Source organism: Pristis pectinata, chromosome 2 (assembly GCF_009764475.1).
Source record: "Pristis pectinata isolate sPriPec2 chromosome 2, sPriPec2.1.pri, whole genome shotgun sequence".
NCBI classification, from domain to species: domain Eukaryota; kingdom Metazoa; phylum Chordata; class Chondrichthyes; order Rhinopristiformes; family Pristidae; genus Pristis; species Pristis pectinata.
The window spans coordinates 141,950,987-141,970,070 of NC_067406.1; the positions used below are offsets into that span (position 1 = coordinate 141,950,987).

Here is a 19,084-nt window from a genome sequence, read left to right on the forward strand (position 1 = left end):
GAAGTAAATGGCCTCTTGCTGCCGTGTTCTCAACTGGGAACAGAAAATTACTAAATGTAGGTCAATATTGCTCTTACTTTTGGGAGCCAAAGCTCAAATCCAAGACAGAAGCAGTAGAATTAAATCCTGCTATCCAGCTAACAGATAAGATTTCTTTATTAGTCACATGTACATCAAAACACACAGTGAAATGCATCTTTTGCGTAGAGTGTTCTGGGGGCAGGCCGCAAGTGTCGCCACACTTCCAGCGCCAACATAGCATGCCCACAACTTCCTAACCCGTACGTCTTTGGAATGTGGGAGGAAACCAGAGCACCCGGAGGAAACCCACGCAGACACAGGGAGAATGTACAAACTCCTTACAGACAGTGGCAGAATTGAACCCGGCTTGCTGGTGCTGTAATAGCGTTACGCTAACCGCTACACTACCGTGCCACCTCTGTGGAGGTGGTGACATTCCCCACCTAGTTGTTCAGGAGCATAGTGGAAAGATTAGACTCCCTTGTTACCCTCACTACTAGTACTGGAGTGGGCTGTGGACCTCCAGCCTTGAGGCTCAAAGGCAAGAGTGTGACCCATTAAGCTGCACCTCAGTCTGGTGGGCATACTGTCAGTGTAAGTCAAGAGTGACATTCCACCCCACGCTGTTGGTGAGTCAGGTACCACTAGTGGTGCAAAATCTACCCTAAAGTTTCAACTCTTGTGTAAAGTGAACTTCATATGTTTTCATGCAGTGGGGATGATCATTTCAAAACCAGCAGAGCAACCTCTGGAATTGACCTGTCAGCAGCAAATATCTGGTTTGAGAAACTGGGGAAAGATCCCATACTTCTGCAAGAGGTAATGATAGTGATTGAACAACTTATCGGGTGAAGGGAAAGGAGCAGAGAGGTAGGGCCACTGCACTGATCTCTTGGTGCCTAGCCCAGGAACAAGGGTCTACTGAGCTTTAAGGGTGTACGAATCAAAGCAGGATCCCTTTTAGTTAATATCAAAGTGAGGTTACCGTGGTACAGTAACACGTCGATAATCCGCTGTACGATTGTTTGGATATCCCGATGATTTGGCAACTAGCTCACTGAGTGCTGATTCCCAGACTGGGGCACAACTGGGCCCTGGGTCCTGCACTCCCTCTAACCTCACTGGGACCTTGTTTCCTGTACTCCCTTTAACGTACCAATGCCCTGGTACCCATGATCCCATTAAACTCTGTGGAGCCCCATTTCCTATACTGCCTTTAACCAAGAATCTGGTTCCCACACTCCCTTCAAGACACCAGGGCTCCAGTTCCCACACCCCTTTTAAACACACCAGTTTCCCATGCTCCCTTGAAACTCACTGTCACAGAGTCATGGAGTAATATAGCACGGAAACAGGCCCTTCAGCCCAACTCGTCCATGCCAACCAAGGTGCCCACCCAAGCTAATCCCATTTGTCCGCATTTGGCCCAAATCCTTCTAAAACTCTCCTGTCCACGGACCTGCCCAAATGAATGAAAACTGAGTTTACTTTCTTGTGCCCACCCAGCTAATTTCCCGTGTTGGGCCCATATCCCTCCAAGCCCCGCCCCTCCATGTACCTATCCCAGTGCTTCTTAAATGACACTATTGTACCTGCCTCACCCACTTCCTCTGGCAGCTCGTTCCATACACTCACCACCCTCTGTGTGGAAAAGTTGCCCCTCAGGTCCCTTTTAAATCTTTCCCCTCTCACCCTAAACCTATGCCCCCTAGTTTGGGACTCCCCCACCCTGGGGAAAAGACTGTTACCGTCCACCTTATCTATGCCTCTCATAATTTTAAACATTTCTATAAAGTCACTACTCATTCTCATGTTAAAGTTGCTATGTAAATGTAAGTTATTGTTAACAATGAGACATTAATCATACTCAATGATTTATCTCAATAGGTCACTAACACAGTGGAGGAGAATCTGATTCCCTCCTTAAGCAAGTCTCCTGCTGGTGTGGAAGCTCTTCGAATCTATCTCATTCTGCCGGAGCTCATAGAAGTCCAGAGAGAGGGAAAAAACTCAGTGAAGCTCGCAGGTCTTCTGAGTACAGCTATTGTGGCTCTGGAAGAAACCCAACTGCAGATCCTTGGTAAGAACACAAGGGGATTCGCCCAAATCCCAGGGAATTCTAATGCAAGAGCAAAATTCTGTGGATGCTGGAAATGTGAAATTAAAACAGAAATGGTGGAAGCTCTCTGCAGTTCAGGCAGTGTCTGTGGAAAGAGCACTCACAGACACATGAACATATGGATTAGGAACAGCACAGCCCCTTGTCTGCTTCCCGTTCAACAAATCATGGCTGATCTGATTGTAACCCCAATTCTGCATTCTGAGCTACCCATGGTAACCTGTCACTCTCTTGCTTATTAAGAGCCTACCCATCTCTGCCTTAAAAATATTTAACGACCCCGTCCCCAATGCCTCGAGGAAGAGAGTGCCAAAAACTCACGAGAGGGTGAAAATTTCCCCTTCTCTCGGTCTTAAATGTGCAATCCCTTATCGTTAAACCCCCACCATCGAGGACATCTTCAAGAGGTGATGCCTCAAGAAGGTGGCATCCATCACTAAGGACCCTCCTGATCCGGGACATGCCCTCTTCTCGTTACTACCATCGGGGAGGAGGTACAGGAGCCTGAAGAACCACACAACGATTTACAAACAGCTTCTTCCCATCCACCATCAGATTTCTGAGCGGTCCATGAACCCATGAACACAATGTCGTTATTCCTATTCTTTTACAAGATAAAAGGTGTGAGATTTGAAAGAAGCTTGAGAGGTAATTTCTTTACACGGAGGGTAGTGAGTACCTGGAACGAGCTGTCAGAGGAAGTGGTCGAGGCGGGTACAATTACAACATCTAAGAGGCACTTGGATAGGTGCATGGAGTTGAGGGGCTTGGAGAGTTATGGGTCAAACGCGGGCAACTGGGACTAGCAGATAGGATGGTGTGGTCAGCATGGACCAGTTAGGCCGAAGGGCCTGTTTCTATGCTGTATTACTCCATGACTCTTTTGCACTATTTATTTATTTTGTAATTTATAGTAATTTTTATGTCTTTGCACTGTACTGCTGCCGCAAAACAACAGATTTCATGTCACGTAAGTCAGATAATCCTAATTCTGTTTCTGACTCCTGGTTCAACATTCTCCCTGATGAAGAACCATCCTTTCCACATCCATCCTATCAAGACCCCACAGGATTTTGTATCTTTCAATTGTCCTCTCACTTTTCTAAACTTCAGTGGATACAAGACTAGTTTGTCCAGCTTTTCCAATCCAGATATCACTCTGAGCGTCCACACAGACATACACACATCCACTTTCCTACATCTGCTATTTCCTTCTGCAACTTTTATCAATTTATAGCATTTAGCCCCTCCCCGATCTGTTGGTATCAGCTAAAACATTTTCTGAATATTCATGTAAAGTTTGGACACAGACATTGGCAACAATATGTCAAAAATGCCATCCTTTGGCATTGAGAATAATACACGCAGTTCAACAAAAATGGAAAATCAAATTAATCTCAGAATTCCCAGGAATAAATACAAAGAAGTTTACAATTAAGTGGTGTTACACTTTGAGATCAAGGTGGATTCAATTGTAGCACCAAAGGCAAGCTGGATAAGTATTTGCAAAGAAAGGATTTTGGGGGCAATGGGAAGATAGTGGAGAAGGGGATTGCTCTTAGAGAGAGCCAGTAGGGACTCGATGGGCCAAGTGGCCTCATTCTGTGAATTAAAATTAATCTTATTTATTTGTTCTTTGCCTTTTAACCAGAATCTTGGTGGAGTAACCTCAATGAGTTTTTCTTCAACAAACTTGTAAACTTGTACAGAAGTGCATCTCACTGCCTTCTTCAGGAGACCTCTACTATGCAAACAACATTTCCTGAGGAATTGCACGGTTGTCTCTCTATTCTGCAGAGGCTTTACAAGGTAAGCTTGAGTGTGGTGAGTGTTTTGATTGCATCTGTGTCCATCCAGGATTAATCTCATTGAGCCTGATTGTGCAGGGTAAAATGAGGATGAACCTTTGCATCATATCCCATGTAACACACAGCAAACTCAGGATCTCCCGTTCCCTGGGATGGAGAAATCCCCACGGTACATCCAGCTGGTTGTCACTGGGCTGCAGACTGCTCCCTGATGCTGGAGGTCAGTGAGGGATGTTGTTGTTGGTATCCACCTACAGCCAAAGGACGTCCCAAGGCAATTCCATGTCAAAGAGGCACCTGGGTCAATCTTTTAACAGGTTACTTGCTCCTTTATTTCACTGCTGTTTGTAGGGATCTTGCTATGCCCCACCAATACAATCAGCAATGAAGTAAAGGAGAAAGTGACTGGCTTTAGTAAAGATGGTTGAGAGTTAAACTCCCGGTAGTGTAGTGGTTAGCGTAACACCTTACAGCACCAGCGACCCGGGTTCAATTCCAGCCACGGTCTGTAAGAAGCTTGTATGTTCTCCCCGTGTCTGCGTGGGTTTCCTCCGGGTGCTCCGGTTTCCTCCCACATTCCAAAGACGTACTGGTTAGGAAGTTGGGGGCATGCTATGTTGGCGCTGGAAGCGTGGCGACATTTTTGCGGGCTGCCCCCAGAACAGTCTACGCAAAAGATGCATTTCACTGTGTGTTTCAATGTACATGTGACTAATAAAGATCTTATCTTACCTTATAAAATAGTTTCACACTTACTTTGTTTATTTATCCATGGTATGAGGGTGTTGTTGGGAAGGGAGGCATTTACTATCCAACCCTGAGAAAGTAGCACATCAATAAAATTAGTAGGTCTGGAGTCATAAACCATGGAAGCAGGCCCTTCGGTCCAACTGGTCCATGCTGACCATGACGCCCCAACCAAGCCAATCCCATTTGCCAGAGTTTGGCCCATAATCTTCTAAACCTTTCTATCCATGTGCCTGTCCAACTTTTAAAGGTTGTTATTGTACCTGCCTCAACCACTTTCTCTGGCAGCTCATTCCATGTAGATGCCACCCTTTGTGTGTGTAACAAAAAAAGTTGCCCATCAAGTTCCTATTAAAGCTTTCCCCTCTCACCTTAAACCTCCCCCCTCTAGTTCTTGATTCCCAACCCTGGGAAAAAGATAGTGTGCCCTCACCCTCATGATTTTATACACCTCTATAAGATCACCTCTCAGTCTCCTATGCTCCAAGGAATAAAGTCCTAGCCTGTCCAACCTCTCCTTATAACTTAGTCCTTCAAGTTCTGGCAACATGCTTTAAATCTTTTCTGCTCACTTTCCAGTTTAATAACATCTTTCCTATAGCAGGGCGACCAAAACTGAGCACAATACTGCAAGTGTGGCCTACTCAATATCCTGGCTGATGAAGGCCGGCGTGCCAAAAGCCTTCTTCACCACCCTCACGTATGTAAGGACAGCAGATTTTCCTCCCCAAGGACGTTAGTGAACCGGGTGTTTTTTCCAACAATCCACTAAGATTAGCCATTAATTCCATAATTTTTCTTAATTTACTTACTTGAATTTAATTCCTTTAGCTGCCATGGTGTGAATTGAACTTTATCTCTGAAACAATGATGCAGAATTCTGAATGCTAGTTGAGTAACCTAGCCATTAGATTACTGGACCCTTCAGTTAATTAACTGACATGGTTTATACAACTCTCATTGAAAAGGATTAAATGCAGCTCTTGTTGTCGATGTGTTGGGATTGGGATCACAATAGATATTTCTGAATATAACCTAACACCATGCTCTGAAAAGGTTATTTAAAATGTATTGTAGCAAAACTATTTTTCTGTTCACAGATAAATACCTCCAGAAAGCCTAAATACCAGGAGAACAATTTCTACGTCTCTCCGGCAGAAGTTTTTGGTCCGATGCCTGTCTCCTGTGTGAGTTCAGAAAACGGATGACCTATAATCAGAATCAGAATCAGAATCAGATTTATTATCACTGACTTAGATGATATGAAATGTGTTGTTTTGCAGCAGCAGTACAGTGCAAAGACATAAAATTACTATAAATTACAGGTAAATAAATAGTGCAAAAAGAAGGAATAACAAGGCAGTATTCAGGGGTTCATGGACCATTCAGAAATCTGATGGCAGAGGGGAAGAATTTGTTTCTGAAACATTGGGTGTGGGTCCTCAGGCTCCTGTACCTCCTCCCTGATGATAGTAATGTGAAGAGGGCATGTCCCAGATAGTGAGGGTCTTTAGTGATGGATGCCGCCTTCTTGAAGCACCGCCTCTTGAAGATGTCCTCGATGGCGGGGAGGGCTGTGCCCGTGATGGAGCTGGCTGAGTCTACAACGCTCTGCAGCCTCTTGCGATCCTGTGCATTGGAGCCTCCATACCAGGTGGTGATGCAATCAGTCAGGATGCTCTCCACCAGACATCTATAGAAATTTGCAAGAGTCTTATTTCTGATCATTATACAATTTCAGATCAATTGATGACCATTATTTATTTCAGATCTCACCAATGGAGTACTTAGAAATAATTACAAACATTAAACAAAAGTAAAAAAAATCAAACAAATTTACTTGCCTTCCAGTTTGCCTCCAAATTTACAAGCCTGGAATCCCCATTGAAATGAGTGTGATACCAGCTCCTGTTCTGGGTCTGATCTCACCAGTGCTTCCGTTAGACTCTGCAGTAGAGTTCAATGATGGAACATAGTCTGTCATGACAACGTGTCATTCCTGGAGTTCTGTGTTGGCATCACTGACTCCAGCTACTGAGAGTTCCCCATGGATTTTCCCTACATGGATGACTTTAGATGTAGATGTGAATGTTTAAGATGGATATTTAGAAACAAGATTAAATTAACGTAATAAAAGCAGAAAATGGTGGAAATACTCAACAGGTTAGTCAGCATCCGTGGGTGATCTTACAGAGGTGTACAAAATCATGAGGGGCATCGATAGGGTGAATGTACAGTCTTTTTCCCAGGGTTGGGGAATCAAGAATGAGAGAGCATAGGTTTAAGGTGAGAGGGGAGAAATTTAATAGGAATTTGAGGGCCAACTTTTTTACACAGAGCATGGTACATATGTGGAATGAGCTGCCATAGGAAGCGATTGAGGCAGGTACAACAACAACTTTAAAAAGACAGTTGGACAGGTACATGGATAGGGAAGGTTTGGAAGGATTTGGGCCAAACACAGGGAACTGGAACTATTGAATGGGCATCTTGGTAGGTATGGACCGGTTGGGCCAAAGGTCCTATTTCTGTGCTGAATGACTCTGTGGAGAGAGAAAGAGAGTTAATATTTCAGGTCAATGACCTTTCCTCAGAAGTTAGAAATCAAGTGTGCCTTAATGCACACTTATAGAGAATGAGGAGAGGCAGAGAGAGTGTGTGACGGTGTGGCGATCGGGAGACCGATACTAGCTGAGTGAAGGCTCGTTAACTGTGGTAAGTCTTTCTGGAGAAGGTGTAAAGTGCAGGAGTTGAACGTGGGGAGAGGAGAGAGAGAGAAAGTAAAACTCTGCCAGAACTTTAAGGTACAGAACACAGCAGGAGCTGGTATCTGAATCAACACCTGCTGTTTCTAATCTAAATGAAGTTTTTGAAACTTCATAATCAATTAAGGTAATTCCCAGAGATATTACTGTCTCTTTAGCTTTTTAACTGTTGGAAGGAATTGTCCTTAGAATGTGTATCATGCCTAGAAAATAAAATGATTTAGTGTCCCTGCCAACAACCTTCCTACAGTCTGTTATGTTGGTGGTGCAGCATGCTCTGAATAGGTGATTGAGAGAAAAGTTCTTAACATTAAACATTTTTAAGTGAATCAAGGGATATGGCTATAATACAGGGAAATGATGCTGAGGTAGCCACAATGGGAGGCACGGTAGTGTAGCGGTTGGCGTAACGCTATTACAGTGCCAGCGACTCGGGTTCAATTCCGGCCACTGTCTATAAGGAGTTTGTACGTTCTCACCGTGTCTGCGTGGGTTTCCTCTAGGTGATCTGGTTTCCTCCCACATTCCAAAGACGTACAGGTTAGGAAGTTATGGGCATGCTATGTTGGCGCTGGAAATGTGGCGACTCTTGTGTAGAACACTCTATACAAAAGATGCATTTCACTGTGTGTTTCGATGTACATGTGACTAATAAAGATATCTTATCTTAATGAAGGACGGAGCAGGTTTGAAGGGCTGCAGGGCCTAATTCTGCTCCTATTTTTCGTGTTCTTTATATTCTTTATTGGTTGATTTATGTAGAAGTGTTCCTGTTATCCAGTAGTCTGTCTTCTCTTGCTCATGGTACTTTCCATTAACTCCAAGATAAGACCGAAAGATGAACTTACAATATAAAAGAATGACAGTCAAACACAGAAAGTCACAAACATTAATGAGAAAATATAAAGCTCAAGTGTTAATTTGTTTTTTTTACAGAAAGCATTGTTGGAACTAATTCCTTACCCTTGTATCTTTAATATGGAAAACAAAATTAAGATTTTCAAGAGACTTTCTCATCTGAATATTTCTGTAAGTCTTATTTTATTGTTCCAGTTGATAGTACAATAAAAGTTTTTTAGTTAGTCTGAAAAACATTTTTCCGATCTTACGTTATTTCTTCCAGAATGGAAAAATCGTTGATGAAAGTATCAGATTTGGCAATAATAACAGCACTAATGTAACTACTGGGAACAACAGTGCATCTGCTGGTTCTATTAGCAGTTTAGAATCTGATGTATGCCTTGAGAACGTTGTTGCCTCAGCTGGCGACACTGATAGATCTACTGGGATTGTTGGTGTATCAACTGGAAACACTGGTGCATCTACTGGCATTGTTGATGTCTCAACTCGGGACACTGATACATCTACTGGGATTGTTGATGTCTCAACTGGGAATACTGATGCATCTACTGGGATTGTTGATGTCTCAGCTGGAAATACTGGTGCATCTACTGGCATCGTTGATGTCTCAGCTGGGGACACTGATACATCTACTGAGATCATTGATGTCTCAACTGGGAACACTGCATCTACTGGGATTGTTGATGTCTCAACTGGAAACACTGGTTCATCTACTGGCATAGTTGATGTCTCATCTAGGGACACTGATATATCTGCTGGGATTGTTGATGTCTCAGCTGGGAACAGTGATATATCTACTGGGATTGCTGATATTCTCTATGTAAACACTGAAGCCTCTATGCAGAACACCAGTACATTTACTGAGATCACTGATAGTTTGGACATCGATATTTCTACTAATGCACCTAATGAAATTGCTGATATCCCAAATAGGAACACTGATGGCTCTACTCAGATCATTGATGCCTCAACTGCAAGCACTGAGACTTCTACTGGGAATATTACTGCACCTACTAGGAACAGTGAAGCATCTACTGAAATCATTGATGCATCTACTGGGAACATTGAGACATCTACTGGAATGATTGATAGACCTACTGAGAACACTGAGATATCTACTGATCTCATTGAAACTTCTACAGGGAGCACTGAGCCTTCTACTGGGGTCATCAATGCATCTGCTGGGAACACTGAAACATCTACTGAAGTCATGGTAACTTCTACTGGGAACACTGAAACATCTACTGGAATCATTGACGTATCTGATGGAAACATTGAGATGTCTGCTGGGATCAGTGACAACACTGATAATGTATCTGAATTTTATTTCGATGAATATTATTCAGAGGATGACATTGATTATTTCGATTATGAAGATGTGATTTGTCATTCTGACATTGAAAACGCTATTAGAATTATTGAAACGATTATTAAATCCACATGCTATCTACATATCAACAGAACAGAGATCCTCCAAGACACTTTGACACAATTACGAACCTTTAGCACAACAGCACTCCGTGGTACATTCAGGGTAAAATTATATATTTTTCTAATTGCATTTTTGTTATTGTTATGGGAATCTTCATGTGTGTAAATTGACTTCTCTCCTGCCTACATAATAACTGTGACTTTACTTCAAAAATAAGTTTAAAATACCCTGTGGTATTGACAAAATAAAAGCAATTAATTTCTTTGGGGAGAGACTTGCCTTTGATGCTGTTTGTAGATGGATGTACAAGTATTGGCTGCCACCTTGTACCTCCTGCAAAATGCATTCTGTTGAAGTCAAAGGAAATTAGGTCAACAGGACAACCTCCTTTGAACTGATCTCAACCTAATCTTTCCTTCACATTCTCCAATCCCTTCTCACCTCAAAAACACATCTTCCTTCTTAAATCTATGAGGGTTTTTGTCTTCAGTAGATTATTTTTGTGAACCTATTCACAACCCTTTTCTTAATATAAAAAAAATTCCTTGTCTGTTTGCTCCTAACTTGGTTACACCCAACAATTCTGGTCTCCATGTTATAGAAATAATGTAGAGGCACAGGGGCATGAACAAACGTAGCTCAGTGGGTAGAGCTTTTAGCTCGGACAGAGTGGGATGGGCATTCAAATCCCCTTTGGAGACTTGGGTGGAAAATTCCCCACTTAGATCTCTGTACACCTCCTATTCTGCCTGCTCTCATTGCTTTTCTCCACCACCGCCAGCCCTGCTGACAGCTGCCGCTCTCAGCATAGAGTCATACAGCACAGATACAGCCCCTTTGGCCCAATCAGTCCATGCCGATCACGATGTCCACCCAGCTAGTCCCAATTTCCTGCATCAGGCCCATATCCCTCCAAGTCCTGCCCCTCCGTGTACCTATCCCAGTGCTTCTTAAATGATACTGTTGTACCTGCCTCACCCACTTCCTCTGGCAGCTCGTTCCACATACTCACCAACTTCTGCATGAAAAAGTTGCCCCTCAGGTCCCTTTTAAATCTTTCCCCTCTCACCCTAAACCTATGCCCCCTAGTTTTGGACTCCCCTACCCTGGGGAAAAGACTGTTACCGTCCACCTTATCTATGCCTCTCATAATTTTATACAGTCTATAAGGTCGCCCCTCATTCTCCTATGTTCCAAGGAATAAAGACCTAGCCTGGCCAACCTCTCCCTAAAACTCAGCCCTCCATTCCTGGCAACGTCCTTGTAAATCTTTTCGGTATTGGTATTGGTTTATTATTGTTACTTGTACTGAGGTACAGTGAAAAACTTGTCTTGCATACCGATCGTACAGGTCAATTCATTACACAGTGCAGTTACATTGAGTTCATACAGAGTGCATTGATGTAGTACAGGTAAAAACAATAACAGTACAGAGTAAAGTGTCACAGCTACAGAGAAAGTGCAGTGCAATAAGGTGCAAGGTCACAACAAGGTAGATCGTGAGGTCAGAGTCCATCTCATTGTATAAGGGAACCATTCAATAGTCTTATCACAGTGGGTTAGAAGCTGTCCTTAAGCCTGGTGGTACGTGCCCTCAGGCTCCTGTATCTTCTGCCTGACGGGAGAGGAGAGAAGAGTGGGTGACTCTTTCCAGTTAAACCACGTCTTTCAAATAACACGGTGACCAAAACTATACCCAGTACTCCTCAATGCGGCCTCACCAATGATATCTCTCTGTCTCTGTCTCTGTCTCTCTCTCACAGACCTTGTAGATAATCATCGGAGATGATTTATAAAATACAAGGTGTTATTGTAAAGGGTTTAAGAGAGGAAAGTTAGGAATCTGCAAATCTGAAAGAAAATAAGATTATTTATTTTAAACTGAGTTCCATTCATCCCAACGATTTCAGGTCTTCTTCAAGGAGGAACTGGCTCTTGACGAAGGTGGAGTTTCACAGGAATTCTTCTCTGTTATTACCAAGGAACTGTGCAATCAACCAAAGATCCTCAAGCAATACGAAGAATCTAGACTTGTTTGGTTCCCGGACTGGGTAAGTGAATCGGTGTCAGCATAGTGCTCCCTCAGGACTGCCCCTCCAATGGTGCAACACGTCCTCAATACAGCACCTTCAATGGTGTAGCTTTCTCTCACTGCTCCTTCAACAGTGCAGCACTCCCTCAGTACTGCCCCTCCAACACTGCTGAGTTTGCTCAGTAGTACCCCACTGACAGTGCAGCTCTGTCAGTGCTACCTCTCTTGCAGCGCTGCATTCCTTCTCCTGTCTCTCCGACAGCACACTAGGAAGGATCCGGATAACCATGAAGGAGCAGGAAGGAGATGCGGAGGTGCTGGGAGAAAAAATAAAGTGAGTATTGGTTTATTGGTATTGGTTTATTATTGTTGCTTGTACCGAGGTACAGTGAAAAACTTGTCTTGCATACTGATCGTACAGGTCAATTCATTACACAGTGCAGTTACATTGAGTTAGTACAGAGTGCATTGAGGTAGTATAGGTAAAAACAATAACAGTACAGAGTAAAGTGTCACAGCTACAGAGAAAGTGCAATGCAATAAGGTGCAAGGTCACAACAAGGTAGATCGTGAGGTCATAGTCCATCTCATTGTATAAGGGAACCATTCAATAGTCTTATCACAGTGGGGTAGAAGCTGTCCTTAAGTCTGGTGGTACGTGCCCTCAGGCACCTGTATCTTCTACCCAATGGAAGAGGAGAGAAGAAAGAATGTCCTGGGTGGGTGGGGGCTTTGATTATGCCGGCTGCTTCACCAAGACAGCGAGAGGTATAGACAGAGTCCAAGGAGGGGAGGCTGGTGTCTGTGATGCGCTGGGCTGTGTCCACAACTCTCTGAATAATATGGGATGTGGGTGGGGCACAAATGAAGCTTAAACTGAGGTCTGTTTTTATTAAGCAATTCCAAGTAATTTATTGCTACCTGTTTTATAAACTAGGCTTGCAACCCCTGGAATAAATAGGATTATTTGATTGATTGAAGCATTTTGATGTAACCAATGAGTTGTCGGAGCGAAATCATTTCCACAGGTGGGTCAGAGGAGGAAGAATCAGAATCAGCTTTATTATCACTGATTTATATGTCCTGAAATGTGTTGTTTTGTAGCAGCAGTACAGTGCAAAGACATAAAAATTCCTTTACAAAATAAATAGTGCAAAAAAAAGGAATAATGAGGTAGTGTTCATGGGTTCAAGGACTGTTCAGAAATCTGATGGCGGAGGGGAAGAAGCTGTTCCTGAATCATTGAGTGTGGGTCTTCAGGCTCCTGTACCTTCTCCCCGATGGTAGCAACAAGAAGAGAATCTTAACAAAGGACCAGTCCAAACAGGAGAGATTATGGAAAAGATTTCATCTTCTCAACTGAGCTCTGACACTGGAGTCCGGCAAGGGATCCAGAGGGGACGGCAGTTCCCCAGATCAGCCTGCACCGGCGTGAGCCAGCAAAGGCAGTTCTCCATTCATTTCCGTGGAGGGAAACAGTGCGAGGGACTCTGCTGAGTCTTAGAAATTGACAACCCAAGGATGGTCAAGTCATTGCATTGCAGTCAACCTGACAACTGCCAACTGCACAGCTTGCATCCACACAGCTTGGACTGCCCTGTCATCTGTCATAATTAGCACCTGTTGAGGCGACACTTAGAGACCCTACAGGAAAACATGGAGACTGGTTTGATGAAGGTGACCTTTGTTACTGTTTTTACCTGTACTACATCAATGCACTTTGTACTAACTCAACGTAACTGCACTGTGTAATGAATTGACCTGTACGATCGGTTTGTAAGACAAGCTTTTCACTGTACCTCGGTACAAGTGACAATAATAAACCAATCCCAATACCAATACCAGATGGAATATAATAAACACAGGATGGAGATACTATCAGAACTCAAGGGATAATAGAAACATAGAAAAACTACAGCACAATACAGGCCCTTCAGCCCACAAAGCTGTGCCGGACATGTCCCTACCTTAGAAATGACTAGGCTTACCCATAGCCCTCTATTTTTCTCGGCTCCATGTACCTCTCCAAAAGTCTCTTAAAAGACCCTATCGTATCCGCCTCCACCACCGTTGCCGGCAGCCCATTCCACACACTCACCACTCTCTGAGTAAAAAACTTACCTCTGACGTCTCCACTGTACCTACTCCCCAGCACCTTAAACTTGTGTCCTCTTGCGGCAACCATTTCAGCCCTGGGGAAAAGCCTCTGACTATCCACACGATCAATGCCTTTTATCATCTTATACACCTCTATCAGGTCCCCCCTCATCCTCCGTCGCTCCAAGGAGAAAAGGCCGAGTTCCCCCAACCTGTTTTCATAAGGCATGCTCCCCAATCCAGGCAACATCCTTGGAGGAGAGCTAAAGGCGTTTGAGACCCATAGAGCAGATGGTGGGTGGAGGGACACAGAAGATGCAACGACTCACTGATGACTGCGAGATGCTGTCAAGACCTCTATCGCCCAAACACCCAAGGGCCCACCCCACAGAATGTCGAGATCAGAGGACAGCTGCACAGCTGCTGCACAGACAATCATCACCAGGGTCCTCCTCAACCATCTTCTCTCTGTGGCCAGCGAGCTGCTCCCAATGTCACAATGCGGATCGGGTCTATCTAGAGGCACGGTTGGCATGATCATTCCCACTGATAAATCCAAGATAAGTAATGGTTGTTAGGTTAATTGGTTACTCTGGTTAGGCCACATCTGGAGTATTCTAGTCACCTTATTATAGGAAAGGTGTGGAGGTTTTGGAGAGGGTGCAGAAGAGGTTCACCAAGATGCTGCCTGGATTAGAGGGCATCTGCTACAAGGAGAGGTTGGACAAACTTGGGTTGTTTTCCCTGGAGCGGTGGAAGCTGAGGGGAGACCTGATAGAAGTTGATAAGGTTATGAGAGGCATAGACAGAGTAGACAGCCGGTACCTTTTTTCCCAGGGTCAAAATGTCTAATACTAGAGGGCATACATTTAAGTTGAGAGGGGGTAAGTTCAAAGGAGACGTAAAGGGCAAGTGTTTTACACAGAGAGTGGTGGGTGCCTGGAATGTGCTGCCAGGGGTGGGGATGGAGGCATTTAAGAAGCTGTTAGATAGGCACATGGATGTGCAGAGAATGGAGGCAGTGTAGCGGTTAGCGTAACGCTATTACAGCGCCAGCAACCCAGGTTCAATTCCCGGCGCTGTCTGTGAGGAGATTGTACATTCTCCCCGTGTCTGCGTGGGTTTCCTCTGGGTGCTCCGGTTTTCTCCCACAGTCCAAAGACATACGGGTAAGGAAGTTGTGGGCATGCTATGTTGGCGCCGGAAGCGTGGCAACACTTGCGGGCTGCACCCAGAACACGCTATGCAAAAGATGCATTTCACTGTGTGTTTTGATGTACATGTGACTAATAAAGAAATCTCTCTTAATCTCTTATGATGTAGCTAGAAGGGATTAGTTTAGTTAGGCATTTAATTACTAATTTAATCAGTTCAGCACAACTTCGTGGGCCAAAGGGCCAGTTCCTGTACTGTTCTGTTTTATGTTTTATGTTGCAATAACTTACTAGTAACAGGGAATCAGTGTGAGTTGATGACCACACATAGTGCAGCGCATTGTCACAGCAGGTAGTGCTGCTGCCTCACATCTGATCCTGCGTGATCTCTCTTGCTAATTGTAAAGATTTCTCTTGAATGGGTAAGCATTGGTAGCCCAGTACCTGAAGCATTTTCTATCACTTCTCTCTCATCTTGTTTTAGCTTTTCATTCTTAATATTTTTGTTCGTCTGAATAGCTTTTGTATATTTCTTACTGTAAGACCCATTCAGAGAGATTCAGTGACAAGTTTGAGAACCGGCCAACTTGCCCTTGCTCTGATCGATCGAAGGCAGACGTGAGCCACCCGAGACGCTGACTAGCTAAGCGTGAAATCTGGTCGGAGGGCAAGGGCTGACCACAGATTACAAGCCAATTCTAGATCGGAGATCAAATGGATTTTGGCAGGCGAGGGTGCAAACGATAATGGAGTCAAAGCAGGTGTTTAGATCATCAGCTGCGATCTCACAGACAGGCCCTGAATAGCCCTTCCCATTTCCCATATGGTCAATGGTACTGCTGAGTTCAGGCTTCACGTTGAAGAGTTACAATGCCACTTTCAATCACATAGGACCCCGAAATCAAGGATGTCTTCTGGCTGTTGGGGATTCTCTGTTGGCTCGCCCTGTACCACGGCTTTGTGGCGGACTTCCGCTTCCCATTGGCCCTGTACAAGAAGCTGCTCAATCAGCAGCCGACCCTGGATGACCTGAAGGAACTCTCACCAACAGTAGGCCGGTAAGTAAAACGTAGAGATGGAGGGAAGCAGAGGTCTGGAGCAACAAGCAAACTGCTGGAGGAACCCAGTGGGTCAGGCAGCAGCTGCGGAGGCAGAGGGACGGTCCGTGTTACAGGTCAGGACCCTGAATCAGGACTGAGAGTGTGGAGGGGAGATGACCGGTATACAGAGGTGAGAGGGGAGGGCTGAGGAAGGGACTGACAAGTGAAAGGTGGAACCAGGTGAGGAGGGGGGTGACGGGCAGGTGGCGCCAGGTGGGAAAGGTGAGGGTGGAGGCTGGAATCTGATGGATGGAAGGTGATAAGTGGAATCAGAATCAGGTTTATTATCACTGACATATGTTGTGAAATTTGTTGTTTTGCAGCAGCTGTACGGTGCAAGACATAAAAATTACCTTGTTACAAAAATAAAGAGTGCAAACAAGGAATAACGAGGTAGGGTTCATGGACCGTTCAGAAATCTGATGGCAGAGGGGAAGAAGCTGTTCCTGAATCGTTGAGTGTGGGTCTTCAGGCTCCTGTACCTCCTCCCTGATGATAGTAACGAGAAGAGGGCATGTCTTGGGTGGTGAGGGTCCTTAGTGATGGATGCCGCCTTCTTGAAGCACCACCTCATGAAGATGTCCTCGATGGTGGGGAGGGTTGTGCCCGTGATGGAGCTGGCTGAGTCTACAACCCTCTGCAGCTTCTTGCGATCCCATGCTTTGGAGCCTCCATACCAGGCAGTGATGCAACCAGTCAGAATGCTCTCTGCCGTTCATCTGTAGGAATAGGATCTGTAGAACCAGATAATGGAGGGATGATGGGCAGATAGAACCAAGTGGGGGAAGGGAATGTAACTGGGTGACGGGGCTGGGGGGGGGGGGAGTGGGTTTGGAAAAAGAGATTGAGGGATCCTGGGTGGATCAGAAGGGAAGAGAAAAAAAATGCCAGGCATGTGGAAACGGGAAAGCTCAGTGTTCATACCATTGGGTTGGAGACTGCCCAGGCAGAATATGAGGTGCTGTTGTTCTAGTTTGTGTTTCGCCTCATCCTGGCAGTGGAGAAGGCCGAGGATAGAGGGATCAGGGTGGGAATGGGGAGGGGGGAGTTGAAACAACTTGAAACTGGGAGCTCAAGAGCCATCACAGCCAGAGTGCAGATGTTCCGACAAACAGTCGCCTGGTCTGCGCTTGGTCTTGCTGGTGCAGAGGAGGCCACATCGGGAGCACCGAATGCCAGAGACGAGATTGAAGGAGGTGCACGTGAATCTCTGCCTCACCTGGAAGGGAAGTTTAGGTCCCTGGATGGAGGTGAGGCAGGAGATGCAAGGACAAGTGTTTCACCACCTACGGTTGCAGGGGAGGGGAAAAATGGGTGGGGAGGGATGAGCAAACCAGGGAGTCACAGAGAGTATGGTCCCTGTGGGAGGCGGAAAGGGGAGGGGAGAGGAAGAAGTGGCTGGTGGTGGGATCTTATTACAGCTGGCGGAAATGACGAAGGATAATGTGCTGAACGCAGAGGCTGGTAGGGTGAGAGGTGAGGACCAAGGGAACCCTGTCCCTGTTCTGTCTGGGGGGCAGGGGAGGGTGAGAGCAGAAATGGAGGGAATTGATCACCCAACCTACCTTGTCGTGGCCCTTGCACTTTATTTGTTTACCTGCACTGCACTTTCTCTGTAACTGTAACACTGTGGATCCGTCAACCACAGTAGAGGGGAAACCACGTGAACCTGAAATGTTTTGTTAATTCCTGTAGTAGGCTGACTGAGAGCCATTGAGGGTGATTAGCTCCAGTTTGTACTCTTGGGGGGTTTCATTTGGCTCAGTTACTCAACCCAAAGTAGTCCTTAGAATGTCACAAGTTTCTACATCTGATCTTTAGAACTCGTCAATCTCTAATCCAGTTAGAAAATCCACAAGAAGGTAACCAACATTGCAGCTGGGTTTGCTGACTACTGCTGTTCTCTGGTGTCATTGCCACAGCTGCATTAACTTACCAGAGATGACTTGTACTTTTTAATAGGCGTGTTGCCCAGGTGGGAAGTTGATGCATCAATCTTGCTCAGGTCAGCCACCTGGCCTATTACTGGCAACATGGAAACTGGAATTGATCAGGGATTGAATGTTTCATGAGTCGGTATTCCCAGGATTCTGAGTGGCAAGGAATCGTTCAGTGTGTTCAGACTTCAATAGTTCTGTGATTTTAAAATCTGAAAGCATGAGTCTCCACCATGGAACACAGAACGGTGATGGTCTTTCATGTGGTTTATTATTATTGTCACGTGCACTGAGATGCAGTGAGAAACTTTTGTCTGTGTGCCATCCAGGCAGATCAGGCCATAAGTAAATACACTGAGGTAGTGAAATGAAACCAGAATGCAGAATAGAGTGTTACAGTTACAGAGAATGTGCAGTACAAGTAAACAAATAAAGTGCAAGGGCAATGACAAGGTAGGTTGGAAGATCAAGAGTTCATCTTTTAGTTTGAGAGGTCTGTTCAAGATAACAGCGGGACAGAAGCTCTCCTTGAGCCTGGCGGTACGTGCTTTAAACATAACCCGGAAAGGAAGGTTTCTGTGTAAAACATCAGCAGGCTCCTCTGCCTGAGGTAAAAGAATGAAACAAGACAATCAATTTAAAGTCCTGCAAGTACAGAGAAAGTGCAGTGCAAGTAAATAAATAAATAACGTGCAAGGGCCACGACGAGGTAGGTGGGGAGATCAAGAGTTCATCTCTAGCATATGAGAGGTCCGTTTAAGAGTCTGATAACTCTTGGGGAGGGTTTAAACTAGTTTGGCAGGGGGATGGGAACTCAAGTGATAAGTCAGAAGTTGGCGCATTTAGTGTACATGCAGCATGTAGAGAGACTGTGAGGAAGGATAGGCATTTGAAAGGGCAAAATTGCAGTCAGTTGGATGGACTGAAGTGTGTCCACTTAAATGCGGGAAGTATCAGGAACAAGGGTGATGAACTTAAAACATGAGTCAGTACATGGAACTACGATGTTGT

At 44.9% G+C, this 19,084-nt stretch overlaps 1 protein-coding gene across 1 annotated transcript in view; it reads left to right on the forward strand.

Annotated features, from left to right (window-relative positions):
* The window catches only part of LOC127584371 (probable E3 ubiquitin-protein ligase HERC3), a 74,509-nt gene that overhangs the window by 34,377 nt on the left and 21,048 nt on the right, over positions 1-19,084 (forward strand). The window contains exons 11-18 of the mRNA XM_052041100.1: positions 735-840; positions 1,909-2,101; positions 3,792-3,949; positions 5,796-5,882; positions 8,397-8,489; positions 8,584-9,855; positions 11,664-11,804; positions 15,928-16,094. Of these exons, the coding sequence (XP_051897060.1) occupies positions 735-840; positions 1,909-2,101; positions 3,792-3,949; positions 5,796-5,882; positions 8,397-8,489; positions 8,584-9,855; positions 11,664-11,804; positions 15,928-16,094 (2,217 nt within the window). The remainder of the gene's footprint in view (positions 1-734; positions 841-1,908; positions 2,102-3,791; positions 3,950-5,795; positions 5,883-8,396; positions 8,490-8,583; positions 9,856-11,663; positions 11,805-15,927; positions 16,095-19,084) is intronic.